This window comes from Vombatus ursinus, unplaced genomic scaffold (genome assembly GCF_900497805.2).
Source record: "Vombatus ursinus unplaced genomic scaffold, bare-nosed wombat genome assembly UNPS02009824.1, whole genome shotgun sequence".
Classification (NCBI taxonomy): domain Eukaryota; kingdom Metazoa; phylum Chordata; class Mammalia; order Diprotodontia; family Vombatidae; genus Vombatus; species Vombatus ursinus.
In genome coordinates, this window is record NW_020949602.1 from 3,715,082 (window position 1) to 3,742,436 (window position 27,355).

At 41.6% G+C, this 27,355-nt stretch overlaps 1 protein-coding gene across 8 annotated transcripts in view; it reads right to left on the reverse strand.

Annotated features, from left to right (window-relative positions):
* DAB1 (DAB1, reelin adaptor protein) overlaps positions 1–27,355 on the reverse strand; it is a 705,788-nt gene that overhangs the window by 15,202 nt on the left and 663,231 nt on the right. For 5 of the 8 annotated variants that reach the window (XM_027852803.1, XM_027852805.1, XM_027852802.1 and 2 more), the window contains exons 8-14: positions 27,296–27,352; positions 27,154–27,204; positions 21,315–21,377; positions 17,684–17,792; positions 13,079–13,627; positions 1,405–1,532; positions 682–795 (exon numbers count right to left, since the gene is read on the reverse strand). In XM_027852803.1, coding sequence (XP_027708604.1) covers positions 697–795; positions 1,405–1,532; positions 13,079–13,627; positions 17,684–17,792; positions 21,315–21,377; positions 27,154–27,204; positions 27,296–27,352 — 1,056 coding nt within the window. In that variant the 3' untranslated portion in view covers positions 682–696. The remainder of the gene's footprint in view (positions 1–681; positions 796–1,404; positions 1,533–13,078; positions 13,628–17,683; positions 17,793–21,314; positions 21,378–27,153; positions 27,205–27,295; positions 27,353–27,355) is intronic. The other 3 variants (XM_027852809.1, XM_027852807.1, XM_027852810.1) reach the window with 3 other exon arrangements.

Consider the following 27,355-nt stretch of genomic DNA (forward strand, 5'->3'; position numbering starts at 1 on the left):
CAGATACATTTTAAATCATTGCTACCCTCATAGGATCACAGATTTCAAGCTGGAAGGGATCCTAGAGGTTGCATAATTTGACCTCCCCTTTTTAATGGTGAGTAAACTGAGGGCTAGAGAAATGAAAGGTCACACAAGTGGTAAGTAACAGACTCAGGATCAAACCTAGGTTCCCTGATTCCAAATTCAGTGCCCTTTCCATTACGCCATGTTGCTGTTATTTCTTCTCAATAGGAAAGCTATAGGTTCACTGGGCCTGGCATTCTGATTGGTCCTACGGCTGTCCTTGTATTGGAACACAGACATATGACGGTCATAGCAAACTTTGCAAGGTCACTTCCACACCTCACTGCCACGGGTGAAACCAAATTCATTCCATTAATATATTGAGCCCATCCCCTTTAGACTTTTGTCCTCCCTCCCTGACCCTGGCCCAACATGCAGACACATTTTGTGGGGAAATCCACAAAAGTCCCATCCCTCCAAACACATAGCAAATGGCAGGCCATGCAGTTGCTGGGCAGAAGCCAGAAAAGGAGTGATGTGGGAAAGAATACAAGCACTGGGGGAGAAGACACAGTAGGAAGAGCAGAGCCAGAGGAGGAGCAGGGACGGCAAACAGTGGGGAGAGGAGCAGCAGGCAGGCAAAGGGTGAAAGAGAAATAAAGGCCAGATACCTACCCCAACCTGCGCTATCTAGCTACCGACCTCTGGACTTATATTATCACCACTGGGGTCCCCACCACTGGGCTCACCAAATGGATCACTGCTGGATGAGGCCTGAGACCCATCAGGCTAAAATACAAGAACATAACACCTTTTTGTTGTGGTTGTTCTCAATAGAATCAAGTGGAAAGACAGTGTGGATTATTAGCACGCTGTAAATAAAGTTCATTGTTTAGAGAGAGGAGACGAATCCAGGGAAAGAGAGCACAGCCGCGGAGAGTACAGCCTTGTTTCTTTTCAGTTGATAAAGTGCCCAGGATTCACAGGTAATGCCTTTAGGAAAAATAGAAAGAAGGAAGGAAGAAAGTAATGGATGGGGGAGGATAAAGGAAGAAGGGAGGGAGTAAGGAAGGGAAGGACAGAGAGAATTAGGACAAAAGGAAGGAGGGAGGGAGGAAGGAAGGAAAGAAGGAAGGAAGGGAAGAAAGAAAGGAGGGAGGGAAGAATGAAAGAAAGAAGGGATGAGGGAAGAAAGGAAGGAAAAGGAAAGAAAAGAAACCCCCTTTATGGACTTCCCCTTTAAACCTTTTGCCTCTGGATCAGAGAATAAAAATAAACAAATATTGTCCTGGGAAGTCCTCTGTAATTATGCCCCAGACCCAGGATTGGCTTTTTTAAGAAATCTATTTTCACATTTATTTTGCTGGGTGATAAAAGGTCCAAAAAGTCATTACTCACAGCTTCCTGTTCTTCACTTTTGCTGGGGCTTTCAAAGCCCTCTTCAAAGATGTCATCTGTGGTGGGGTCACTGGCGTGGGATGCTGATGATTTTGATGGAGAACTTTGCCTGGGTGCAGGGGTTGGAGCTAGAAGGAATGGACAAAAGAGAGGGATTCAGTTTCACCTGGTTCCATTGTAAAGACATTCGTTGAGAGTCTACCATACAGAGGATGGCTCTGGATGTAGAAGAGGGGAAGGACGTACATACATACTTACATACATACATACATACATACATACATACATACATTCATACATTCATACATACATATGGTTACTGGGGTTAAGTGACTTGTCCAGGATCACACAGCTAGTAAGCTTCTGAGGCCAGATTTGAACTTAGGTCCTCCTCCCTTCAGAGCCAGTGTTCTAATCACTGTACCACCCACCTACGCCAGGAGCGACGTACTGTAAAATGAACATGATGTAAAAATGAAAGATACAAATAAATTTTAAAGAGTTGTGGGCCAAAGGTACCATGTGAGAAACTGGGATGGGAGAGGATGTCAAGTTTAGGTAGGCCATGACCCCTAACTTGGTGGAATTGACAGATTAGCTGGGGAAATAGAATACACAAATATCACTCTAAGATGCTCTAATGTATACTTGGCGCTTTAGGCAGGTACAAATGAAGTATTAACTGACATTCCAGTGATGACGGGTTGTGATTTACAAGGAGGGAATCAGAAAAGTTAAGTCAAATCAATCAGCCTTTATTAAGCACCTACTGTAAGCCAGGTGCTGTGCTAAGGATTTAGGGGAAGAAAAGAAGGTAGAAACAGGCCCGCCTTCATGGAACTCAGTCTAATGGAAAAGATAACATGCAAATAGCTATGTACAAATCAGGTCTAAACTAGATGACCTGGAAATAATCAAAGAAGGAAGGCACTAATATTGCAGAAAATGGGATCTTAGCTGAGACTTGAGGAAGCTGAGGAAGCCAGGAGGCAGAGATGAGGAGAGAGAGAATTCCAGACATGGGGGACAGTAAGATCAGAAGTCTGCAGTCAGAAGACTGGAAGGTAGTGGAGGCAGGGTATGAAGGATTTTAAAAACCAAACAGAGGATTAGGTATTTGATCCCAGAGAAGATAGAAAACCATAGGAGTTTCCTGAATAGGGGAGTAATATGGCTTTTGCTTTAGGAGAGCTGAGTGGAAGGTAGTCTAGAGTAGGGAAAGCCATGAGGCAAAGGAGGCTATGGCAACAGCCCAGGCATGAGGTGATAATGAATTGGATCAGGATAATGGCAGTGTCAGAAGAGAGAAGGGGCATGGACTGGAAACATTACACAGACAGAATCAACAGGACTTAGCAACTGATTGAATACAGAGAGAGAGAGAAAGAGAGAGAGAAAGGGGGGGGGAGAGGGAGAGAGAGAGAGAGAGAGAGAGAGTCGTAAGATGACAACTAAATTGTGAGCCTGGGTGATGGGGAGCATGATGCGACCCTCTCCACTTCCTTTCCTCTTTGTAGTCTGGCTTCCAACATCATCCAAAGTTACTAAGGATCTCTTAATTGCCAAACAACCTTTTCTCAATTCTACTGCTTTTTGACCTCTCTGAAGTCTGACACTGTTGATCATTCATTCTTCTCTGATGCTCTTTCTATTCTAGTTTTTCATGACCTTGCTCTCTCTCTCTCTCTCTCCCTCTTTCCCTCTCCCTCTCCCTCTGCCACTCTCCCTCCTTCTCTCCTCTGTCTCTGTCTGTCTGTCTGTCTGGGCTCTCCTACATATCTGACTGCTCCTTCTTGGTCCTTTGCTGGGTCTCCATCCAGGTCACACTCGCTAGCCATGAATATCCCACAAGTCTCTCTCCTGCATCTTCTACATCTTCTACTCTTATTCCTATGTCCTATATTATCTGGTGATCTCATTAGCCCCCATGGATCAATTATCATCTCTATGCTACTGATTCTCAAATCCACTTATGCATCCCTAAAGTCTCTGCTGACCTTTAAACTCACTGCTCCAACAGCTTATTGGAATTCTTGCATTGGATGTCCCATAGATGTCTCAAACTCAACAGGTCCAAAACTGAACTCATTATCTTTTTCCCTCAAAATCTCCCCCTTCCAAACCTCCCTATTGTTCTTGGGGGCACCACTATCCTCCCAGTCCCCTAGCTCAAAACCTAGGTGTCATCCTTGGCTCCTTATTCGCTTTCACCCTCTACATCCAATCTGTTGCCAAGACCTGTCAGTTGTACATTCATAATATCTCTCAAATACACCCTCCTCTCCCCTCTGACACTACCATCACCCTGTATAGGCCCTTATCAACTTATACTTGGACTATTGCAAAAACCTCCTGGCTGGGCTGCCTGCCACAAATCTATTCCCACACAAGTCCATCCTCCACTCAGGTGTCAAAGTGCCCTTCTTACAGCATGGGTCTAACCACATCAGCCCCCTACTCAATAAACTCCAGCAACTCCCCATTGCCTCCAGGATCAAATACAAAATCCTCTGACATTCAAAGTCATTCAAAACCTACCCATCCCCCACTTTCAAGTCTGCTTATACTCCATACTTCCTTCCTCCCCCATAGCCTGGGACCCAATGGCACAGGCTTCCTTATTGTTCCTCAAACACAATACTCAAGGGAAGGGGAGGGAAAGGAAGGGAAGGGATTGGTGCAGTATAAGTGTGGGGTTGAGAGGAAATATAAGAAGTTCAGTTTTGGGTGTGCTGCATTTAAGATGTCTATGGGATATCTAATTTGAGGTGGTCAATATTCAGTTGGAGATGGGAGATTGAGTTCAGGAGACAGATTAGGGCTGAATAAGTAAAATTAACAGTCATGTATAAAAATGATAATTGAATTCCTGGGAGTTGAGATAACTCAGTGAAATGGTACAGAGAAAGAAGGAGGCCAAGGATGGATCTTTGGGGGACACCAATGGTTAGTGGGCATGACCTGAACATCGAGCAGGGGAGACAGAAAAAAGAGCAGTCACAAAGGTAGGAGGAGAATCAGGACAGAGTAGTGTCACAAAAAGCTAGAAAGAAGAGAACATAAAGAAGAGAGTGATCAATAGTGTCAGAAACTGAAGAGAGGTAAAAAAGGATTAGAATTGAGAAAAGGCCAATAGATTTGGCAACTTAGAGATCACTGACAACTTCAGAGATAGAATTTTCAACTGAATGATGAGATTGGAAACCAGACTGCAGACAGAGAGTTAAGAAGAGAATGAGAAGAAGGAAGTGGAGAGATGGATTGTAAATGGTCTTCTCAAGGCATTTAATGATAAAGGGAAGGAAGGATGCTGGATGGTAGCTAGCAGAGATGGATGAATCACATAACGGTTTTTTGAGGATTGGGGAAATCTGACCATATCTGTAAGCAGGAGGGAAGGAGCGGATAGCCAGGGAGAAAATGAAGATAAGTGAGAGAGAGGAGATAACCGCGGGGGCAATCTGCTGGACAAGATGGGATGGAATGGGATCACTTGTGCATGACGAGGGCTTTGCCTTGGCAGTATGAAGAAGGAGATAGTGGGAAAAGGTATCGGAGTGATATAAAATGAGGAGGAGAGAAAGAAAAGGAGCACTTGTCTGATGGCTATCATTCTTTGCATTGAAACATGAGACAAGGTTCTTAGTTGAAAAGGTGGAGGGAGAAGGAGCCATAGGATGTGTGAGGAGGGACAAAATGGTTTGTTACAGTCATTGTGGGGAATGGAATAGTGAATCAATTAGAGAGTTATAAAAGGATTACCTTGCTGCAGGGAAGGCCCTTTTGAGATTCTGTAATCTAAATTTGAACTGGACTCAGTCAACACAATTTTGTGATTTTCTCCAGTTTTGTGCAGCAGGCTGAGAATAAGAGTGAACTCAAGGGATGATGGCAGTAATCCAGGACAGCTGTCAATAGACTAAGGGGACAAGGGACTCGAGAAAAGAGAACTAGTTCACCAAGAAGTCGAGATGGGAAAGGGAAGAGAGTTTAGCATAGGGGTGATGGCCTGGAAAAGAACTGAGCAATATTAGGCTTTAGGGGCCATGGTAAAGAAGAAGAACTGCATTAGAGGTCACAAGGCAGAAGGAGATATGGAATGGCAATAAATCATGGTCAGATAAAGAAATTTTATGGATATAAAAGTAGAACTCTCGTGAGTAGGCAAGATCAAAAGTATGACCATCTCTATGCATAGCTGTGGTGGGGTGGAATAGGCCATTGGAAAGGAAGAACTAGGAAGTTAAGGTGTTTGAGGTGAGAAGAAACAGAGGCATAAATTATAGACAGGTCTTCTCTAGGATTTTAGCCATGAAAGGAAGGAAAGTTATGGGAGGATAGCTACTGGGCATAGATAGATCAAATAAGTTTTGAGAGATTTGAGCGTATTTATAAGCAGCAGGGAAGGAACAAGTACAATGAGAGAGAATGAAGACAAATGAGATGTGGGGATAATAGAGCAAAATTCTGCTGAAGAAGATAGGACAGAATGGGGAACATCTATGCCTGTTGAGGGGTTTGCCTTGGCAAGGAGAAGGACTGTCTTTTCATGTGACATGGGTAAAGGAGGAGATAGAAGGGGAAAGGCATCTGAGTGATATGAGATCAATATACATGTAGCAGTCAGTCAACAAGCATTTCTTTAGCACCTACTATGTGCCAGGCATTACGCTAAGCACTGAAGATATAAGAAAAGCAAAAAGCTACTCCCTCTCATTGAGCTCACAGTCTAGGGAAGAAGTTGAGAAGAAGACTGTGATCCAGGTTTGCCCTCAAGGTGTAGGCGTCCCAGGGCATCAGGCATTTCCCACAGGAGAAGTCAACTAATTAGAGGAGTTTGTTATCCTGCTGAGATTATATGGACCCCAAGATCTCTCCTAAATCAGAGCTTTGATGAATCTATTACCTGGGCTTTAAAGACAGGGAGGGATTCAACAGGTAAAGAGAAGACAGATGACATTCCTGGCATAGAGAAGTGAATCTGAGCGTTTTTCAGTTGGAAGGGATCTCAGTGATCACAAAGACCAATCCACACATGGGAAAGAATCTCCTCTACACCATATTTGAAAAGTGGTCTTCCAGCCATTGCTTCAAGACCTCCAGAGAAGGGAACTCACTACCTCCTATGGCAGCCCAGTCTACTTTGGAATAGCTCTCATTGTTAGACAAGGTTTTTTGTTTGTGTTATTGGTTTTTTGTTTTTATTATTTTTTTTTACATCAAGTCTAAATATGCTTCTCTGCAACATCCACCCAGCACTGCTGGTTCTGTTTTCTGGTGCCCAGCAGAACAAGTCTGAGCCCTTTGCCACGAATTAGCCCTTCAAATACTGGAAGATGGCTCACATCCCACCTCTGACTAGTCTTCTCTTTTCAGGGCTAAACATCCCCATTTCCTTCAACCATTCTTTCCATGGCAAGATGCCAAGACCATTTACTATCCTGATGGCAATTTTGGAAGACCTTCTAGATTATCAACATCCCTCCCAAACTGCGGCATTCAGAACTCAATGAAATACTCTAGACACAGGATTATATACTAGAGCTTCAGAGGACTCTCGGAACCTCGTTGGCCCAAGATTGAATTGACTTCTTTGTTACCATGTTGCCACACCATGGGGAGGTGGGTAGAGAGCTGGCCATGGAGTCAGGAAGAACTGGGTTCACTTTTTGCCTTTAACATACATTGTCCCAGCAAAAACAAATAAACAAAACAAAACAAAAACAAAATTCAAAAAAAACCAAAAAAAACCAAAAAATTTTCTAACCTAAGTTGTTGCATCAGTAGAGAGAGTTTCTTCAGAGGAAAGGAATTCCCATTATCAATGAAACCCCTGTTCTGGCCCCTTTTCTTCCCATATTGCCATTCATTCTGAGCTTGCAATCCACTAAAACTCCTAGGCTATATTCATTAAAAAAACCCAACCCAACCAACCAAACAAATCCCAAAACTCGCTATCTAATCCATGCCTCCCAATCTGGTATGGGTTAAAGTGATTTTTGGAACTAAGTGAAACTTGGCAGATCAAAGAAGATCATAGATTTTGATTTGGAAAGAACCTTTATAGCCATGTAATTGAGATTTAGAGAGGTTACAAGACTTGCCTAAAATCACAGAGTTGGCAAATATCAGATGCAAGATTAGAAAGTAGGTCTAAAAACAAAAGCAAAAATAGATCTAATTAAAAGAGACAATCAGGAAAATTACATTTTGCTTAAAAAAAAAGTACCATGGACAACGATCAACATAAAATTATAGTAAGTTTCTCTGATAAAGGCCTCATTTCTCAAATACATATGGAATTGAGTCAAATTAAAAAAAAGTAAGAGCCATTCCCCATTTGATAAATGGTGAAATCATATGAACAGGAAGTTTTCAAAAGAAGAAATCAAAGCTATCTATAGTCATATAAAAATGTTCTAAATCACTATTGAATAGAAAAATGCAAATTAAAACAATTCTGAGATGCCATTTCACACCTAGCAGAAATAACAAAAGCTGGAGGGGATGAGAGGAAAATAGGTACACTGATAAACTATTGGTGGAGTTGTGAACTGGTCTAACCATTCTGGAGAACAATTTGGAACTATGTGCAAAGGGCTATAAAACTGTGCACATCCTTTGACCCAGCAATACTACCACTAGGTCTGTACTCCAAAGAGATCAAAGAAAAAGGAAAAGGACCTATATGTACAAAAAGTATTTATTGTATCTATTTTTGTGATGGCAAAGAATTGGAAATTGAGGTGATGGCAATTAATTTGAGAATGGTTGAACACATTGTGATATATGATTATGATGGAATACTATTGTGCGGTGGTGAATAACGAGGAGGAGGTGGTTTCAGAAAAAAATGGCAAGATTTATATGAATTGATACAAAGTGAAATGAGAAGAACCGGGTAATCATTGTGCACAGTAATAGCAATGTTGTCATGATGATCAACAGTGAAAGACTTGACTACTTTGATTAAAATAGTGATCCAAGACAATTCCAAAGGACTCATGATGAAAAAACGCTATCCTCCTCCTGAGAGAGAACATATGAACTCAAGTATAATTTTCTCGCTTTATTTTTTTTTCGCTTCTTTTTTGCGATATGGCTAATATGAAAATTTTTGTATCATTTCACATGCATAATTGATATAATTTTGCTTTCCTTCTCAGTGGGTAGGGGAATGGTGTAAAAGAGGGAAAGGATTTGGAACTCAATTTTAAAAAAAGAAAAGAATGCTAAAGATAAATATTTTTAAAGGAAAGAAACTGGGTCTACTAGGATCCAAGTTCCATTCTCCGCCCAGTGCTTCCTACTATCACATATAGTTTTTCCTTATGGGTCTAGAGTTCAGTATAGTGGCTGTCCAATGGTAAGCACTTGATCAATACTTGTTGATCGCCTCAGTGACTCTATCTGTTGTACCCTGTTGATTTCTTGGCCAGTTGTTCAAAGGACAGACTGGAGGTTCTTACTCCAGGTACGAACTTGGACTGGATTTTAAGGGACACAATGGATTTTCAAAAAAAGAAAAAAAAAGATTCTTTTGGGCCTCACTATCTACCCCCAGATGGCTCCCGGCTCCACAGATGGCAGAGCTGTGATGCTGAGCAGTGTTTGCTGCCTCCTGCCCCTCCTCCCATTTTTGGACTGAAACAAGGACACACTCTGAAAGTCTCCTCTTCATTCATCACTTTCCAATTGGCAGCCAGCATGGGAGGCATACACTAGACAGATGCCGGAGGAATGCATTCCATGACTTCAGAATAACAGTGGCTCACTTTAACTTAGCACTTTACAAAGCACATTCTTCACAAGGGCCCTATAAGGGAGGAAACGTGGGTCTCCCCATCCTCACTTTATAGACGGAGACATTGGGGCTCAGAGCGGCGAAGAAATCAACTGCCTTCTCTGTGCTCAGAGGTGCCATGGCATAGTGAGAAGCCCAATGACCTGGGCACACATGTTACCTCTGGTAGTTACTAGTGGTATGACCCTGGGGTGGTCACTCTAACTTTCTCTGAGCCTCGGAGGAGGGTGAACTAGATGACTTCTGAGGTCCCATTCAGATCAAGGTCAGTGAGTATATGACCACTCTGGGCCTCGGTTTCCTCATCTCTAGAATGAGGTGATTGAACTCTTTAGTCTGAGGACCTTTCTATTGGGATCCTATGAACCTTTCCAGAGCCACATAGGGAGTAAGCCTCAAAGCTGGGACTCAGGGAGGCCCTTCCTGCTCCAAACGTAGGAGGCTTTCCCATCTTCCTATTTCTGCATATATCTCTTTTAATTAACGTCATGCTATCTCTTCCATTAGAATACAAGATCCCTGAGAGAAGGGATTATTGAATATTTTGAACTTGTTTTTCCAGTGCCTTCTAGGTACAGATCCTGGTATAACAGTGGCACTTAATAAATGCTTTTGGATAGATTGATTATATGTAACGTGTCACAAGGTGAGGTACTGTGGTAGCATGCATAATGTTGGACTTAGAGCCTGGAAGACCTGGGTTCAAATGCTACCTGTGACACTTACTAGCAGTGTGACTGAGCAAATCACTTAACCATCACCTGCCTCAGTTTCCTCAATTGTCAAATGAAGGGCTTGGGCTTGATGACCTGTAAGATCCCTTCTAGCTCAAAATCTATGATTATAAAAACCAGTCGATCTCTCTGGGCCTCAGTTTCCTGATCTGTAAAATGGGTAAAATGTGTACTTTACGGGGTTATTGTGAGCATCACATGAAATCATGTATGCAAAGTACTTTGAAAACTCATAATTTGAAGTTAGAAAGCTAAGTGGCACAGTAGATTGAGCACTAGGCCTGCAGTCAAGAAGACCTGAGTTCAAATTTGACCTCAGATAATTACTAGCTGCATGAGCTAGAATAAATCATTCAAATTTCTTCAGTTTCAGTTTCCTCAACTATAAAAGGGGGAAAATAACAGCACTTGCCTCTCAGGGCTTCTGGGACGATCAAATGAGATAGGACTTGGAAAGCAAATAGCAAACACTGAAGCACTGTCATTATTATTCATACGTAGCTCTATAAAATGACCTGTTCCTACTTTTTTGGTTTCTTTGGAAAATATGGTGATTTTTTTTTAATGAGGAGGGTCATAAATAAAATTCAAATAAAATTCCATTCTTTTAACATTGTGCATAGCAAACAGTAGGTACTTAATGATTGTCTTAAAGTCTTGTATCTCACATTGTATCATATTCAGATATGTCTTCTTCTCCTCTCAATATAACTTGGAGATGAAGGCTCACCGTTGTACTAAGTCACTCTTTTTATGTAGTTTGAAATTTTACTTAAATGCCACGTTGTAAGAGCAGATGTCTACGAGAGAGAGGCAGAGACACAGAGACACAGAGGGAGAAACAGAGGCAGAGACAGACAAAGAAATAGAGATACAAAGAGAGAACTGGGTAGGGAGAGTGAGAGCAAAGGAGGGGGAGAGAGAGACAGAGAGAGAGAGGGAGAACAGAGAGCAACAGAGGCCGAAAGAGATAGAGACAGAGAAAGATGGGTTTGAATCTTAGATCTGACAGTTATGAGTTTAGTGACATTTAACTTTTCTTGTGCCTCAGTTTCCTTATTTGTAGAATAGGCCTTGTGATCTATACTTCACACACCGCCCTCTACTTCCTACCTCTCTAGTATTGTTGCCCATTATTCTCCTCCATGTACTCTACATTCCAGACATACTGGCTTCCTCACTGTTTCGCACACACAATAATCCAGCTCCCATCTCTAGTCCTTTGCACCTTGTTTCCCATGCCTGGCATGCTTATCCTACTTAACTTCCCCTTTCAGGATCCCTAGATTCTTATCAGCCCAAGCAATGCCTTCTATATGAGGCCTTTCTTAATGCCCTCAGGTCTCAGGGCCACCATCCCCAAACTCAATTTGATGTTGTTCAGTTGTTTTTCCGTTGTGTCTGACTCATCATGATCCCATCTGGAGTTTTCTTTGCAAAGAGACTGGAGTGGTTTGCCATTTCCTTCTCTCTTTTATAAATGAGGAAACTGAGACAAACAGGGTTAAGTGACTTGCCCAGGGTCACACAGCCGGAAGGTGTCTGAGGCCAGGTTTGAACTCTGGAAGATGAGTTTTCCTGACTCCAGGCTGAGCACTCTATGCACTGCAGCTCCACCTAACTGCCCCTTAAATTTGATTAATTTTGTTTGTCTTTTGCACAAATTTCCATAGGAGCATGTTATTTTCCCTGTCTCAATGTAAGTTGCTAAGGGTAGGGAGCGCTTGTCTTTGTAATTGCACCTCCCACTCTGGCCAAGGCTTCCTGACTTCAAATCCAGCACCAGAACCAGCAGGAGGCAGGATGACACATCACAATGACCCTTGGCTCTGGAGTCCAAGAATCTGGGTTCAGATCCAACCTTTGACCCTGTCCATCAACTCTCGGACAAATCACGTATCTTCTTTGGCCCTCACTTTCCTTCTTGTAAAAGAAGTGGTCAGACTAGTTGGCTCCTCAAGTCCCTTCCCCCACCTTTCTTGTCATGGTCATGGGCCCTGCCATTCTTCCAGTCACCTGGTCTGTCTTTGTGCTATCCTCAGCTCCTTGTGTGACACGATCCACATACTCAGTCTTATCATTTTTAACTCTATGACACTTCCTATATATCCAGGGCTTAGTCAGCGTAGTGCCTGGCACACAGTAGGTACTTAATAAATGTTTATTGCCTGGTTGACTGATTGATCCCTTTCTTTCCCCTTACAGAGCCACCACTTGGTGTGGGCCCTTATGAACTAGCATAATAGCCTCCTAACTGGTCCCCCCATTGTGAGTTTCTCCCAACTCCAATCCATTCTCCAGTGATTTTCCTAAAGCACAGGCCTGACCACATCATCCTTCTATTTCGTAGTCTTAATAAACTGCGGTGGCTCTCTGTTACCTCCATGATCAAAAATAAAATCCTCAGCTTGGCACTGAAAGCCCCTCCTAACCATGCCTCCCTCTACCTCTCTGGTCTTCTTACATCTCAGTCTCTCACTTTCCACCTCCCACCTCCAACCTCCTCCATCTTCTTTGATTCAGTGACACTGGTCTCTCTATTGTAGCACACAGGAGACACTCCATCTCCTGACTCCAGGCATTTTCTCTGGCTGTCCCCATGCCTGGAACACCCTCCCTCCTTCCCTCATCTCCTGGCTTTCCTGGCTTCCTTCAAGACTCAGTTCAAATTTCATCTTCTGAAAGAGACCTTCCCCAGGAAGCCCTCCCTCGTCCCCCAATTGTTAGTGTTTTCCTTCTATAATTACCTTCTCTCTGGACTGTGTACACACACACACACACACACACACACACACACACACACTCACATAGTTGTTTCTATCTTGTCTCTCCCATTATAATGTTAGCTACTTGAGCACAGGGGCTCTGTTTTTGCACCCCCCCTTTTTTTGCAACCTCATGGAATTCTGTCTACATTGTGTATCTTCCCCAGTGCTTTGCACACAGTAGTTGCTTTAAAATGTACGCTATATTTTATAGGCTTGATAGGCTGAAAATTAAAAGAGGGTTATTATCAATCAATTAATCAATCAATGGACATTGAGATCTGGTGATGTTCTATGGACAGTTGGATTCCAGTTTGCCTCTAGAGACATGTACCTTCCCCAGAGGTACAAGATGTAAGGCGACTACTCACGTGAGTTGGTCGATGGCGTTGTTGAAGTCACAGGGGTCAAGTTCAACTGTGAGATGTCAAAGTCGTCACAGTCATCTGTATCCTGTGCCACCCCGACTTTGTTGAAGTAACTGGAGAAGGCCTCTGAGGTACAACTGAGGGAAGGCTGGTCAGGTTTCCGGGAGGGTACCGGGGGAGGCGGGACCATCTGGAAATCTTTAAACATTTCTTTACCCATTTTCTGTCGGGGCCTGTCTGTCTGGGGGCTCGATCGGGTGGAATCGCTGGTGGTGGGGATAGTGGCGAGGGGGGCGAGGGCACCTTGAAACATGGCAGCCGGTAAAGGCATCACAGTTTGTGTTGGCATGAAGGCGGTGGGCGGGAACTGACCAGCTACGGATGGCCATGGCTGCTGGGGGGCAGGAAAGATGCCTGGTTGGCCCCATGCTATTGGCTGACCCCCTGGCATCACTTGAGCCACTGGCGGCGGAGCACCCATGGCAATTTGCTGTTGAACAAGGGGCTGCTGTCCCCAAAATGAGGGGAGGACAGCACCCATGGCAACGTAACCTAGGAGAATAATGTTGGGAGAGGAGTTCAGTTAGTCAGAACACATACACAACAATAAATCATTCTCGTCACTAACAATAACAATAACAACTATAACAATAATGATAATGATAAGAATTGTATAACCCTGGGCAAGGCTCCTGATCTTCCTTCCAGTGCTCTAATCAGCTCTAACACTGTCATTTAAATGAGGTGCCCACTGGCATTGGTAGAGGAAGTTCATCATCCAGGAATTCCTTATATCAATGAAATCAAAAGTCAAATCTCTAAGGCTATCTTATTCTCACAGCAGCTCTGTGAGGTAGGGAGAGAAAGTTCAGTTATCACTATTTTACACATAAGGAAACAGAGACCCCAAAAGGTAGACTGTCTTGATCTCCACTCCCCAGCTAACAGGTGGCAGAGTTAAGCCTCAGACTCTGATCTTCTTTTCTGAGGCTGGCATTCCTTGTGCCATACCCAGGAATGAGCAGTCAGTACATGGACAAAAGGCTTCCACCGGCAGGAACTGAGCAATAGCTTGAGAATTCCAAGCAAGCATTTGAACTCCAAGAATGATCCACAGTGCAAGAGATGCTTATTTTATGAGAGCTAGTTTTATTTTTTTCTTTCTTTCTTTCTTTTCTTCCTCTTCTTCTTCAACCAGGGCTGACAGATGGGTTGAGCACATTTTTCTGGAGAGCTATTAGCATGTCTCCCTGGCTCTGTGCCATCTGCTGAGAGCACAGTATTTGGGGCGGGGGGATGGGGACAGAAGCTTAGAATCGCAGGGAAACAGGCTTGTGTGTCTGTGCATTTGAAGGTCTCTCACCCCCATTTTCTTTCAGGGAAGGTCTTGAGGATAGAATACCACACAGGAACTCTGACCTTAGAACTACATTTCGATCTAGCCTGGTGGGAAATCTTAACTTGGATCCTGAGAAATCATGTGATAAGGCTGAAACTGGTGTGGGTTTACCTTGGATTTAACAGCTTATTAACAGTTTACTTAGGGGTGTTCATCAGGGGAGAGTTAACACTGGGTGACATCTGTTTAGACAACTGAGCTCTGATCAATTAGAAGTGTTCTGGGTCGAAAAGTGAAAGGAGATGATTAGTGAGGTGCTCTTGTGAATTTTGTTTTCTAGTAACTATCTTCATTCTGTGACAGAGAGATGAAAAGTCCTGTTGGAAGTAGCAAAGAACTGGGGCAGAGTATGGAAGCTCATTGAATGGGAAACAGGGAATAAAAAATATTCAGAGAAATACTGGAAGATTTGTATGAACTGATGTCGAGTCAAGGAAGTAGAACTAGGAAAACAATGTGCACAATGGCAGGAAAGATGTAAATGAAAAGGACAACAGAAACAACAAAAGTGGAAGTGAATGTTTTGAGATTAAAATAAATAGATTGGCCTCAAAGAAGAAACATAAGAACAAACAGGGACTATAGATTCTGAGAACTCATATAGCTCACTTGGGTGAGGTGCTGGTACATTTTGCTGAACTTTTATCACCCTTTTTTATTCTTTATTATAAAAGATGATCCTCTTGGAGTCAGAGAAAAGAGTGACATATTGGGAAATTAAGGCGATAGACAAGCTAAGATAGGAATAAAATTGCTTTTAATGAAAAATTCAATAGGGAGGAGGAAAGAAGAGGAGAAGAAAACCATAGTTCTTTTTAGTATAGTCTCCACAGGACTGGAAGTGATTTAATATTTAAGGAAAAGAATATATCCATTGAGCAACTATATTGATTTGGGGGGCTGTCTAAAGGTAAATGCTTCTTTTGAGAAGGAAAAGGTAGGCTACTAAATATCTAAGTTTGCTTTTGTAGCACTGAAGAGTTATAAAAGATCAGTGCTTCTCCTAGGCATTTACACCAAGGAGGTTGTGTTCCATGTACACCAAAATAGTCACAGTAACACTTTTTTTTATTTTTCATTCCAAAGAACTGAAAACAAAAATAGGTGCTCATTGATTAGGGAATGACTGAACAAACTTTGGGACATGAACATATGTGATGGGATAGTGTGACATTTAATAAATGAGGAATATGAAAAACTCAGAGAAGCATGGGAAGGCTTATGTGAACAGATGAAATGTAGAATAATCAGAAAAGGAAAACAATATACCCAGTGATAACAACAATGTAAATGGAAAGAACTAAAAATAGAATCTGGACTTTGTATAATTATAAGTGACTCATCTTGGCCCCTTGAAGGGAAGACAAAATGTCTTTCCCTCCTTTCTTTGCAGAGGTGAGAGCATAGGAGTGTGCATAACTGCATACACTGTCAGACTCAAATGATGCTGTTGAGTTGTTTTACTAAAATGTTTATCTCTTTCCTGTCCTTTCCCTTTTTCTTTATTTTTTCCTTTTTTTCTTCCTTCCTTCCTTTCTTTCTTTCTGTTGGGATTTTATATGTAATATAGTATGACTCCATTTGACAGATGAAGATAAACTGAGGACCAGAAAAAGGATGTGACTAGTCCAATTACCCAAGCAATGTATGAATAGTGCTCTGCTCCGCATCTCCCTCACCATGGCAGTAAAGGGTGAATGAATGTATAAATGAATGCTTGGGGCTGTCTTTCTTTATTTCTAGGAGGGTGGAATGCAGTTACCGCTATAGTCAAGGGTCACTTCCAGGCTCAGGCTTTTCTTTAAGACTTTCCCTTTTGAATATTCTTTGCTTCATTGTAATGCAAATGTAAGGTTACCAGTGTAACTGGCAATCAAGGAAGATGATTCTGAGCCCCTTGGAGAAGTATAAAAGAAACTAAAAGGACTCTGAGAGTCACCAAATATGAGAAAATAAATCCGAGAATGTGAGAGCTGGGAGGGACTGTAGAGCAGAATAGAGAATTCCAGGGCTGGGAGGATACCTTAGAGCAAAGAATGCCAGGGCTGGGAGGGGTCTCAGAACAGAGAATTCAAAAGCTGAGAGGAATCTTAGAACACAGAATGTCAAAACTGAGAAAGCCCTTTGAGAGGATCTTTAGAACACAGAATATTAAAACTGAGCTTGATGGGGCCTTAAAAGAGACTAATTAGAAATATCAGGGACTTTCAAATATGGAATTATATATCAAAAGCTGGAATGGATCATCTATACCAACTCTCTCATCTTACAAATGAGAAAACTGAGGCCCAGTAAACTTAAATGACTTGCCCAAAATTAAGGGTATAGTATCAAAGGTCGGGTTTGACCGGGTGTTTTCTGACTCTAGGGGCAATAAATCTTCTTCCCCAGTATATTACTGTTTCTTCCTAGACTTTCAAGAGCTCCCAGGGATATTAAGCCATAGAATGTCAGAACAGAGAATGCTAGAGCTGAAAGGGCCCTCAGAGATGCTGTAGTCTAAATCAGTCATTTTACAGATGAAAGAAATGATAGCCAATCCCCTTCCCTTTCCCCTAGTCCTCTCCAACTTCTCAGTGACCTCCTAAGCTAGCAAGAGGTGGGTCCTCTAGATTAGTGATATCAAACTCAAATAGAAATCGAGGCGCGGCAGCAAGGTGGCACAGTGGATAGAGCACCAGCCCTGGAGTCAGCAGGACCTGAATTCAAACCCTGCCTCAGATGCTTGAAATTTACTAGCTGTGTTACCCTGGGCAAGGCACTTAATTAACCCCATTGCCTAGCAAAAACAGAAACAAAAACAAAAAACCAAATAGAAATAGGGGGCATTAATTTGTACATCTGGAAAAGGAAATGGCAAATGATTCCAGGATCTTTGCCAAGAAAACCCCATGAACACTATGGTCCATGGGGTCGCAAAGAGTAGAGCATGACTGAATGACCAGATAACAGCAAACCCATATACAAGGCTGTATATTGTGGGCTGCATATTGACTTAATTTTAAAGTATAATATTACCTATGTTTTAAAATAGCTTTATTTCTTTTGTAAAATATTCCCCAATTATATTTTAATCTCATTCAGGTGGCACTTGGGAGTATTGGGGGCTGCATGTAGGTGGGTGGCGTGTTTCCTATCGCTGGTCTGTAAGACCTGGCCTGAGTGAAAGCTGATCTCAAGTTGAGTCAATCCAGGGAGTTCTTCCTTACCTGAGGGTACAGCAGTAGTGCTGAAAGGTACAGAACCAAACATTTCGGCACTAGAGGGGAGTGTCTGAGATGAAGACGGGATAAAGGCATCACCTGGAGTTGCAGGAGTCTGAAAAAGAGAAAAAATCAGATGGAGTATGATAAGGAGGACCATTGTGATGTGTGGAAGGAGAAGCTCTAGAGACAAAATGGTGGGATGATTGTTACCATTTCCACTTTCTTCATCTTTAAAAGCCAGAAGCGAATGAGTGGTACATGCATCCAAGGCTTGTCTCTGAGCAAAGCAATTTTCTAACAATCTCCGGGATCATATAGAATGTGAGTGGCAGAGTAGGATAATACAAAGATGGAACTTGGAGTCAAGAAGAGTTGGGTTCAAATCCTACTTCAGACACTTGCTACTCATATGATCCTGGGCAAGGCACTTCTCTCTGCATCTGCAAAATGAGGATCTCAAAGGCCCCTTGCAGGTTTAAGTCTATATTCCCATGAGTTACAGCTCCAAGGGAGATGGCGAAATCTAATCCCCTTTGAAGATAAGGAAATGGTAAGTGACTTATTCTGTAATCCTAAGAAGGTAAATGGTAGAATCAGGAATGAAATCCAGGTCCTTTGTCTCTAAGCACGGTACCCTTCTCATGGTAGCAGTGAGCCTGTGTATCTGAATTGCTTTTCTCAGCAGAACTTTAGCGTCCCAGACTTTGAACTTCATTTGACTTTTCTGCTCAGCCTCAGGTACCTCAGCTCCATCCTTCCTCCACCTCTGTTGTCTCTTCCCATCCTCATCAGCACTTCAGAACTCTTGGAACACAACTTGACTACTTCCTAGTACCTCTGGAGGGACTCTTAAGATGCTCTGAGCCCCCACCAACATTCTTCTTCCCAACTTCTCCCCCTACCCCTGTAACCGGGTTTTTGTGGCCAGACCTTCCAAACTCTTCCCCTGGTCAAGCTCCTTCACAGGGCTTCTCCTCTCAGGTGGGATGAACATACAGCCTCCAGATCCAGTGTTCTTCCCATCCTACCACACTACCACATTTTAGGAAGGACATTGACAAATTGGAGATAACGACCAGGATGGTGAGGGAGCTTGAAGCCATGCCATATGATTAGATTGAGAGTTCCTCATTTGATTGTGAGAAGGGAGTGTCTTTTGCCTTTTTTTCTATCTTTAGAGCTTAGCATAGTGCCTGGCATGGTGCCTGGTGCTTAAAAAATGTTTATTAACTGACTAACACAAGAACCAGATAAAGAAACTAAGGATGTTTCCCATAGAAAAAAGAATGATGTGGTGGGGATTGTGGGATTGACATTGGGGGGGGGGACATCTTCATTGTCTTGAAATATCTAAAGGGCTGACTCAAGAGGATGGAACTAGGAACAATAAGTTGGAGGTGCAGGGATGCATCTTTTTGGCTCAATATCATCTTCCTTACTCCTAGTTGCCTGAATATTGAAAGGACTGCCGATGGTGGGCATGGATTTCCCACCGCTAGACCTTGTTAGTCCCTGCCCGGCTGAACGTTTGGGGTGATGCTGTTGAGGGCATCCTTGATCTGTAGGAGGTTAGACTACATCTCCTCTGAGGTATCACTGAACCCTATGACAAAAGAGCAAAGTTCCAATCTCATGGTATTATTCCCATTTCTCCCATGAAGGAGGTTGCTCATTCCAATGTCACAGGAACTCAATGACATCAGGTGTCTAGAGCTATGCAGCTGACCCTGGACTCCTCTCCTGGCATCAGTGGCTGAAGAGCCTGGCACCATCTGTGCTCAGCAAAGAGGTCATTGCCCCTTCTTTCTGATGCACATCTGGCCAATGACCCATGGCAATGATGCCTCAGGCTTAGACTACCGCACTGGGCCCTGCATGAAGCTGGCCCTGAAGATTTCCTAGCAAAACCACTGAGGGTGGTACTAGCAGAAAAACTCTTGTATTTATTAGGGCTCCCCAGCACCCCAAAACACATAAAATTCTCCCAGTGTTGGGATTCTGGGATTTCCAAAGTCATCCCTATCTGTGCCACCTTCCTTATGACTAATAATTTGTTTTGTTTAACTATGCTTATTTGTTACAAAGGGTTTCTTTCTTTTTGTGGGTGGAAGAGGTGGGAGGAAGAAGAAAACAAATGCTTATTAACTAAAAAAAAATTAAACAATCAGTTAATTAACAATCATTTATTATATGCATATCGAGGACAAGGTCCAGTGCTAGGCATTGAAGTTGCAAAGATAAAAGTGAGGTATTTCTTAGAGTTTACAATTAAGTCAACAGCATTTATTAAGCATCTACTCTACGTTAGCCCTATACTAATTTCTGGGGATATAAAGAAAGGCAAAACAAAACCAACAATAACCAAAAATCCTGATCCCTGCCCTTGGAAAGTTAGTCTAATTGGGGAGACGGCATGAAACAATACACACACACACACACACACACACACACACACACACACGATCCCTCTTGGTCTCTGTCTCTGTGTGTCTCTATCTCTCTTACTATCAATGTCAGTCTGTCTCTCCACCTCTCTCAGTATCAGTCTCATTCTCTCTCTTTCTCTCTCTCTCTCCCCATAGCTATATATCTGTATTTATATGTCTCCGTGGTAAGCTGGAGCTGAAAGAGACGATATATAAAATGGACACAAGTTTATTATTAGAGGGAACCCCAAATATCTGGGGGAACAAAGAAGTACTCATGGAGAAGGTGGAGATTGAAGTGGGATTTGAAGGAAGTTAATGATAGATTCTATGAGATGTGTATGGGGGGTGGTGGTATTCCAGAATTGGGAGAGAAACAATATTCTGGCTCAATCTAGGACTAGTAATTTATTATTGCAATTTAGGCTAAGGGAAATTTAAGGAACTAAACATTAGAGACCTGATTTATCAGGCAAAAGTGAGGCCAATAGAGTCAGAGAGGGCTAACTTAGCCCAGTGCTTGGCACCCAGTAAATCTTTAATAAATGCTTTTCTTTCATTTATTCAGTCCTTCACTATCCTTAACACTGTGTCATCTCACCTTACCCCTTAGGAGGACTTTGTGCCTTAGAAGGTAGAATCCAGCCCACTGAACGTGAGTTCCTTATATAGGTCCCCCACAGAATGAGGAGGTACCATACAGAGAGACACAGAGAATGCCGTCCTAGGAAGCAAATGCCACTGAGCTCTGATCCTTCAACATGGAGATCTCCTCTGGCTCTCCTGCTCTCCCTTTCAACAACAGAACCATGGCTTGTTTAATAGTATCAAACCTGAATCCTGAATGAACTCTGCTTTTAGAGAGTAGTGTCAGGGAGGGAGAGAGAGAGAAAGGGGAGAGAGAGATATATAAAGAGAGAGAGAGAGAGAAAGAGAGAGAGAGAGAGAGAGAGAGAGAGAGAGAGAGAGAGAGAGAGAAAGAAAGAGATAGAGACAGAGACAGAGAGAGACAGAGAGAGAGAGATTGGTGTACTCATTAAGAATTCAAACAACAGCCACTGTCATCCTCTTCTCTAGAAGCAACAGCCCTGCTTTCTAAATCATGGCAACAGTTAAGTAAAGAGCAGAGGGTGCTGGAAGAAGAAAAGGAAAGACAGACAAATAACAACTGGGAGATCAGAGGGCATAAGTAAAGAATGGATACTTACTGGGGGAGAGGTTATATCTGGAGGGGTGGACATGTCCCCAAAAAGCTCTAACTGGGTCACAGCCTGAAGAGAAAAAAAAAAGTTTGACAATGTAAGTGTATTTCCTTCTGCCTCTTGGGAACAGGTGATGTTCGTTCGATTTTTTTTCTTGGAAAATGATTCCTAAGACCCTTACAAAGAATTAATGATTCCTCACATAACTCGCCCTCAAAGAGTGCTTTAAAGTTTATAAAACATTTTCTTCAGGAGATCCTTACAAGATGGGTATTTGTGAATATCGTCATCCCCACTCAGTAGATGAGAAGTCTGAGGCTTAGTGGAGTCAGGTGAATTTCTTTGCTCAAGATCACCCCGCTAGAAGTGGAACCCAGGGTAAGTGTTGAGCTGGGATTGGAGCTCACTGCTTGTGACTCAAAGCCCAGTGCTGATCTTGGTGCCTAATATGCTAGGCTTCCCTTTCGGCTGCAGAAATGACCTGATAATAATCATTTCCTCATCTGATCTATCCTTTATCAACTGTTACCTCTCAGTATCTAGCTTCCTTTCTAAGTTAGACTGGATCATTATCTGTCTCATATAATTTCTATATAACATATAATATCCATCTAATATATCTATAATATTATATATAATCATAGATCTACATATCTATATTTCTATACATTTGTAGACATAAAATACATATGCATATGTTACATTGCTATTATACTTTATACTTCTCAAAATACTTTTAGATAGTTCATCTCATTTATCCTTGCAAAATAAGTAAAAATACCACATAGATGATATTAATTTGTAGTTTTCTAAGTCAATGTATAGCCTGCAAGGATGCATTTCTATTTCAGTTTGGACAAATGAATCTCATTTGGGCCACACTCAGTTTTGTGAGCTTCAAGGTACACAAATTTGACAGCTCTGATATACTGCAAACCACTTATTTTAGAAATCGGAACACAGAGACCCAGAAAAGTTATGTGATTTGCCTGAGGTCACACAGATGACCAGTGGCAGATCCAGGATTTCAACCCAAATCCTTTGAATCTAGAACCAAGACTTTTTCCATTGTTCTACCTAATTTGGCTTTTTAGGAGCTCCATTTCCTTACTTGCAATACCTGCTTACGCTCTGTAGGAGATTGTATGGCCCAGGAAGAAAACTATTTGGTTTGGAACAAAAAATTCTATATTTGTGGATGTTTTTTTTTTTACAATTTCTAATCACTGGCATTTGCTGACAGAGAGATGATGGACTCAAGTTTCAGAATGTAGCATATTTGTGGACATGGCTAATGTGGGACTTTATTTTGGTTGACGACACATATTTGTTACAAGGGTGGCTTTTTCTTTCTTCTCCCCTTCCCCCCCTTTTCCCAGTGGGAGGGAAAGAAAATAAATAAATGCTCATGAGTTACTTATGTTATTAATTTTTGAGTACTGACTGTGGATGGAGGGGATTTCTATCAAATCCTGTCCATCACTTACTATCTGTTTGACCTTGGGTGTGTTACTCCTTGGTAATCAGTTTTCTTACCTGTAAAATAAAAGGCTAAGCTAAATGACCCTTGAGGTCTCTTCCAAAGCCAGATCCTCCAACCATATTTCTTTCCCAATACATAGATCCCTTCCCAATACCCAGAGTGTCCCTAAAATCTTAGTGCAGTTTTGAGTGGTATTTGGCCACTGTAACGTGATAGTAACAAGGTAGAATGATGCAGATAAGTTTGCCTTGGTGGCGACCTTCGGAAATGTCAGCACTCTTGGTAGAACCTTTGAAGGCTTCCTAAGAAAAGCTGAAGAAGACATGTGGATAGTGGTCAAGTGTTATTTCTCTTCCTTTCAACAAAAGGCCTTTTCCACTTCTGAGAGAGATGGAGAAATCAATTCCGCTGCTGAGAAAATGGTTGGAGTTAAAATTTCTAATAATTTCATTGTCTTCTCCCCTGCTCCAAATTAGGCTAAGTGGTCGCAGAATGGGGAAAGAGCTGACCAAGAAAGCAGTAGGCTACTCTGCCTGCTCTGGGTGGGACACAAGCATTCTTTTCCTTAAATGTTGTCTCTTCCCCAAGTTCAAAGCCAACTCTACAAGGAGGTCATTTGGCTATTTTTTGGAAGGCCTGGGTTTGTTTTTTCTTTGAAAAAGCTAAAAATTCATAAAAGCAATAATTCTATTTAATCATCTCCAGTGAAGCTTCAGGGCTTGCTCCTGATTGGAACCCTCTTTCTTTAAAACAGAAGGACATCTCTCTTTCTAGTGGAGGTAGAAAATTAAAACAAAGTTAATAATTAACTTACATACAATTTACATTTGAAATGTGCTGAACTCATAGTACACTTTTTACTAACAACATAAAGATAATTTATTGCTTAATTTTCTCTTTAAGTACAACTTTTAAAATAACCTTCATTTTTGAAATATGGATTTTCCAATGTGTGTGTTTGTGTGTGTGTGTGTGTGTGTGTGTATTTTTTTCCTTTTGCCAGAGTATTTTCATTTAGGCATAAAACACATGTTGTTATTTCATTCCATCATGGTAGATATTTAACTTGCACCTTTAGTTAATTAAATTTCATAGAAAATTAAATTCCTGGGTAATAAAATAATTTTAATAGTCATATGTGATTGCAATTCTGGAGTGGTAGAAACTTTGACCCCCTGGGCCTTTCACTGCTAACCTGAAAACATAATCCTTCCAATGGACGCCTTCCCTATCCACTCTACTTGCCTTCTTATTATCCAGCTTGATTATTGCCTCTCCCATAGAACTTTTCTTTTCTTTTTTTGGCTAGGCAATGAGGTTAAGTGACTTGGCCAGGGTCACACAGCTAGTAAGTGTTATGTGTCTGAGGTGGGATTTGAACTCAGGTCCTTCTGAATCTAGGGCCAGTGCTCTATCCACTATGCCACCTAGCTGCCCAGTCATAGAACTTTTCTTAATGCTGACATCCTTCCTAGGAATGGACACAGCACTTTTTTTGAACAACTCTTAACTCATGTTCCTAGTTTATGTATATTCTTTAACCTTCTTTTTTCTATTAGCTACTTTCCTGTGGACTTCTAACATTCTTGGGCCTCCGAATCCTTAAAAAAACTCCTTCATTTTACCCTACCACTTCCTCGAGTGACCTTGTAATAACTGTCCTCTTTTTTTTTTAACAGCCAAATGCATTAAAAAACAAAATCCTCTTACTCTAATTACTTCAATTCCCTTTCTTCCCACTCACTTCTCAACGTCTTCAATCTAGCTTCTGAATTCATTGCTCAAATGAACCTACTCTTTTGAACATTACTTGGTGATCTCTTCATTGCTAAATCTAATGTTCCATTCTTAGCATTCACCCTTCTTGACTTCTCAGCATTGTCTTAGACTATGAACCACTCCCTTACTCCCAAAGATCGTCTCTCTTTCTCTGTTTATCCCTGTTTCTTTTTGCTCTATTTCTCTGGTTTCTACTCCTACCTGCCGGTCCCTTCTCAGTATCCTTTTCCTTTGTTGACTTATTATTTACTCTTACCATGGGAGATGTCCAAGGCTTCCTACTGGGTGTATTTCAATGTCCTTTCTTGATTATCACCTCAGCTCCCGTGAAAAATTCAATGGTAGATATCCTTAAGCATCATACATACATACACACATATATATGAATACACACACATATACATATATGATGCTTAATGAGTGATTGATGGATTATATTGTATCTAGTATTACAGTTATCTGGAAACACATCTTCTCTACCTTCCCTATAGACTGCAAGTTCTATCCAAGTCTTTTTAGGCCTCACAATGTCCTGCATGTAGCAGACACTCAGTAAATATCTGTTGCATTTGAGTTTGATGATGTTTACAGAATTAATTACTTTAATATATCCTACCAGATTATAATTAAATACCTTCTTTGTCTCTCCAAGGTGTTACCGTACATGGCATAAAAATAGAACATTATTTTTTTAATATTAGAAAACAAAACCTAATTGGTCATATTATTCTTTACTCATAAATCTTCCAGGGCTCCCTACTGCCTAAAGTTCAGAATCCTTTGCTTGATATTCAAGACCCCCTACAACCTAGTACCCCTACCATTCCAGTTTTACTTATTTTACGCTCACTTAGAGATTCTATAGTTCTAGTCAAGCTTTATTCTGCTTTGCAAAATTACTTTTGTGTCTTCTTTTCACACTGACCCCTGTACCTCAGATGCCCTCCTTTCCCCTCAGTTTGCTGCATTCCTACACATTCATAGGATCACGGTCTGGAAATAAAGGGAGCTCAAAGCTCATCTAGTCCAATCCACTCATTTCACAGATGAGGCTGGTTAAGTAACTTAACCAAGGTCATATACTTTAAGCCCAAACCAAACACTATTTCTTCTATGAACCTTTCCTTGGTCAGTAATGAACTTCTCCCCAGGCCCCAAACAGTACTTTGTTCTGCCCCTTTCTAACAGGCTAGTTTTGTGTATTTGTGTTACCCTTTCATGCTACTATAATTTCTTTTTTTTTGTATTTGATCCTTTATTAATTTATTTTGATTTATCAACAATCACTTCCATAAGCTTTTGAGTTTTAAATTTTTCTCCCCCTCCCTCCTTACTTCCTTCCTCAAGACAGCGCACAGTCTAATATAGGCTATACATATACATTCTCATTAAACATATTTTCACATTAGTGATGTTGTAAGTAAGAATTAGAACCAATAGGAGGAACCACCAGAAAGAGGAAACAAAACACAACAGAAGAAAAACATGCTACTATAATTTCCATAAAAGCAGGTCATGGAAAGCATCTTCACTAAATTTTGTAACACCTCTGGTCCTAGATCAATGCCCTGTACATAGTATGTATTTCATCAATTTTTGTTCAGTGAATAAATGAACGAATGAGTAGATGAATGAATGAATGAGATGATTCTAGGCAAGGAAAAAAGTCCTAAAATTAATGATGTCCAAAAATAAAATGGAGAGTTTCCCTTTTAGAAGAATTCTTTATGCAGAGGTTGGGTGACAGCTTGTCAGGAATATGGTGGATTGGTCAGAATGGATCACCTCTGAAACCTTCTTCCTAGGTCTGAGAGTATGAAAACAGTAAACGAGCTGGAGAAGTAAATGGCAAACCACTCTAGCATCTTTGCCAAGAAAACCCCAAATGGGGTCATGGAGAGTTGGACACATCTGAAATGACTCAACAGCAGCAACAAAAATCTTTTGACAAGCTTATGTGAGTAGTTGAAACCAAATTCTGTAATATTTTATAACCATGAGCTGGCGGGATTCTTAAATGATTAGTCACTGATCAACTGTTGACCCCAATCTGGTTAACAGGGTCATAGACTGAGAACTCGCTAAAGCGTTAGAGCTCATCTAGTCTGATCAAGAGGAACCTGAAACTCAGGGTGAGGAAGGAATATGCTTAAGATTTTGTAGCTAAAGAGGCAATGGTGAGGCTCAAATACCAGCTTACTAAAAATCAGCTTGTGGCTCTTTCTATAACCCCTTTGGCTTTGCTAAAACAGACCCACTTTTCCCACTCAGTTAGGCTTGTCATGATTTCAGAGCCCTTATCTGGGCATCTTCCTTCCACTCCAGGCCATTCCCATTGGCTTTGCTGAAATGGCTGCTTCCTCTTCTCCCTTTCCAGCCATTACCCCCTTGATTCTACTTTCCTTCTTATAATATCCCACATCATATCTGTAAACAGTTTTATTGGACCAGCCTTGGATATGGCCACTGCTGTCCCTGGTGAGACTCACCTTTCCTGCCCCAAACTCAGTGACCCCTAATACTTCTGGATTCTCCATGGGACACAATAGAATTGGCCATAAGAGCAAGCACCTCAGGCCTTACCTGATTATCGCCCCTGAAACACTCTCCAAAGTCCACCAATGAGTTTCGGTTCTGAAACCACAAGGGATGATGTGTGAAAATGAGATGAATGACATGAAGACAATTGTAATAAGTGAATTGAAGAGGGACCTCCCAGCCTTACCGGCATAGCTGCTGCAAAACGCTCTTCAAAGTCATCAAAGGACTGACCATTCTGGAACTG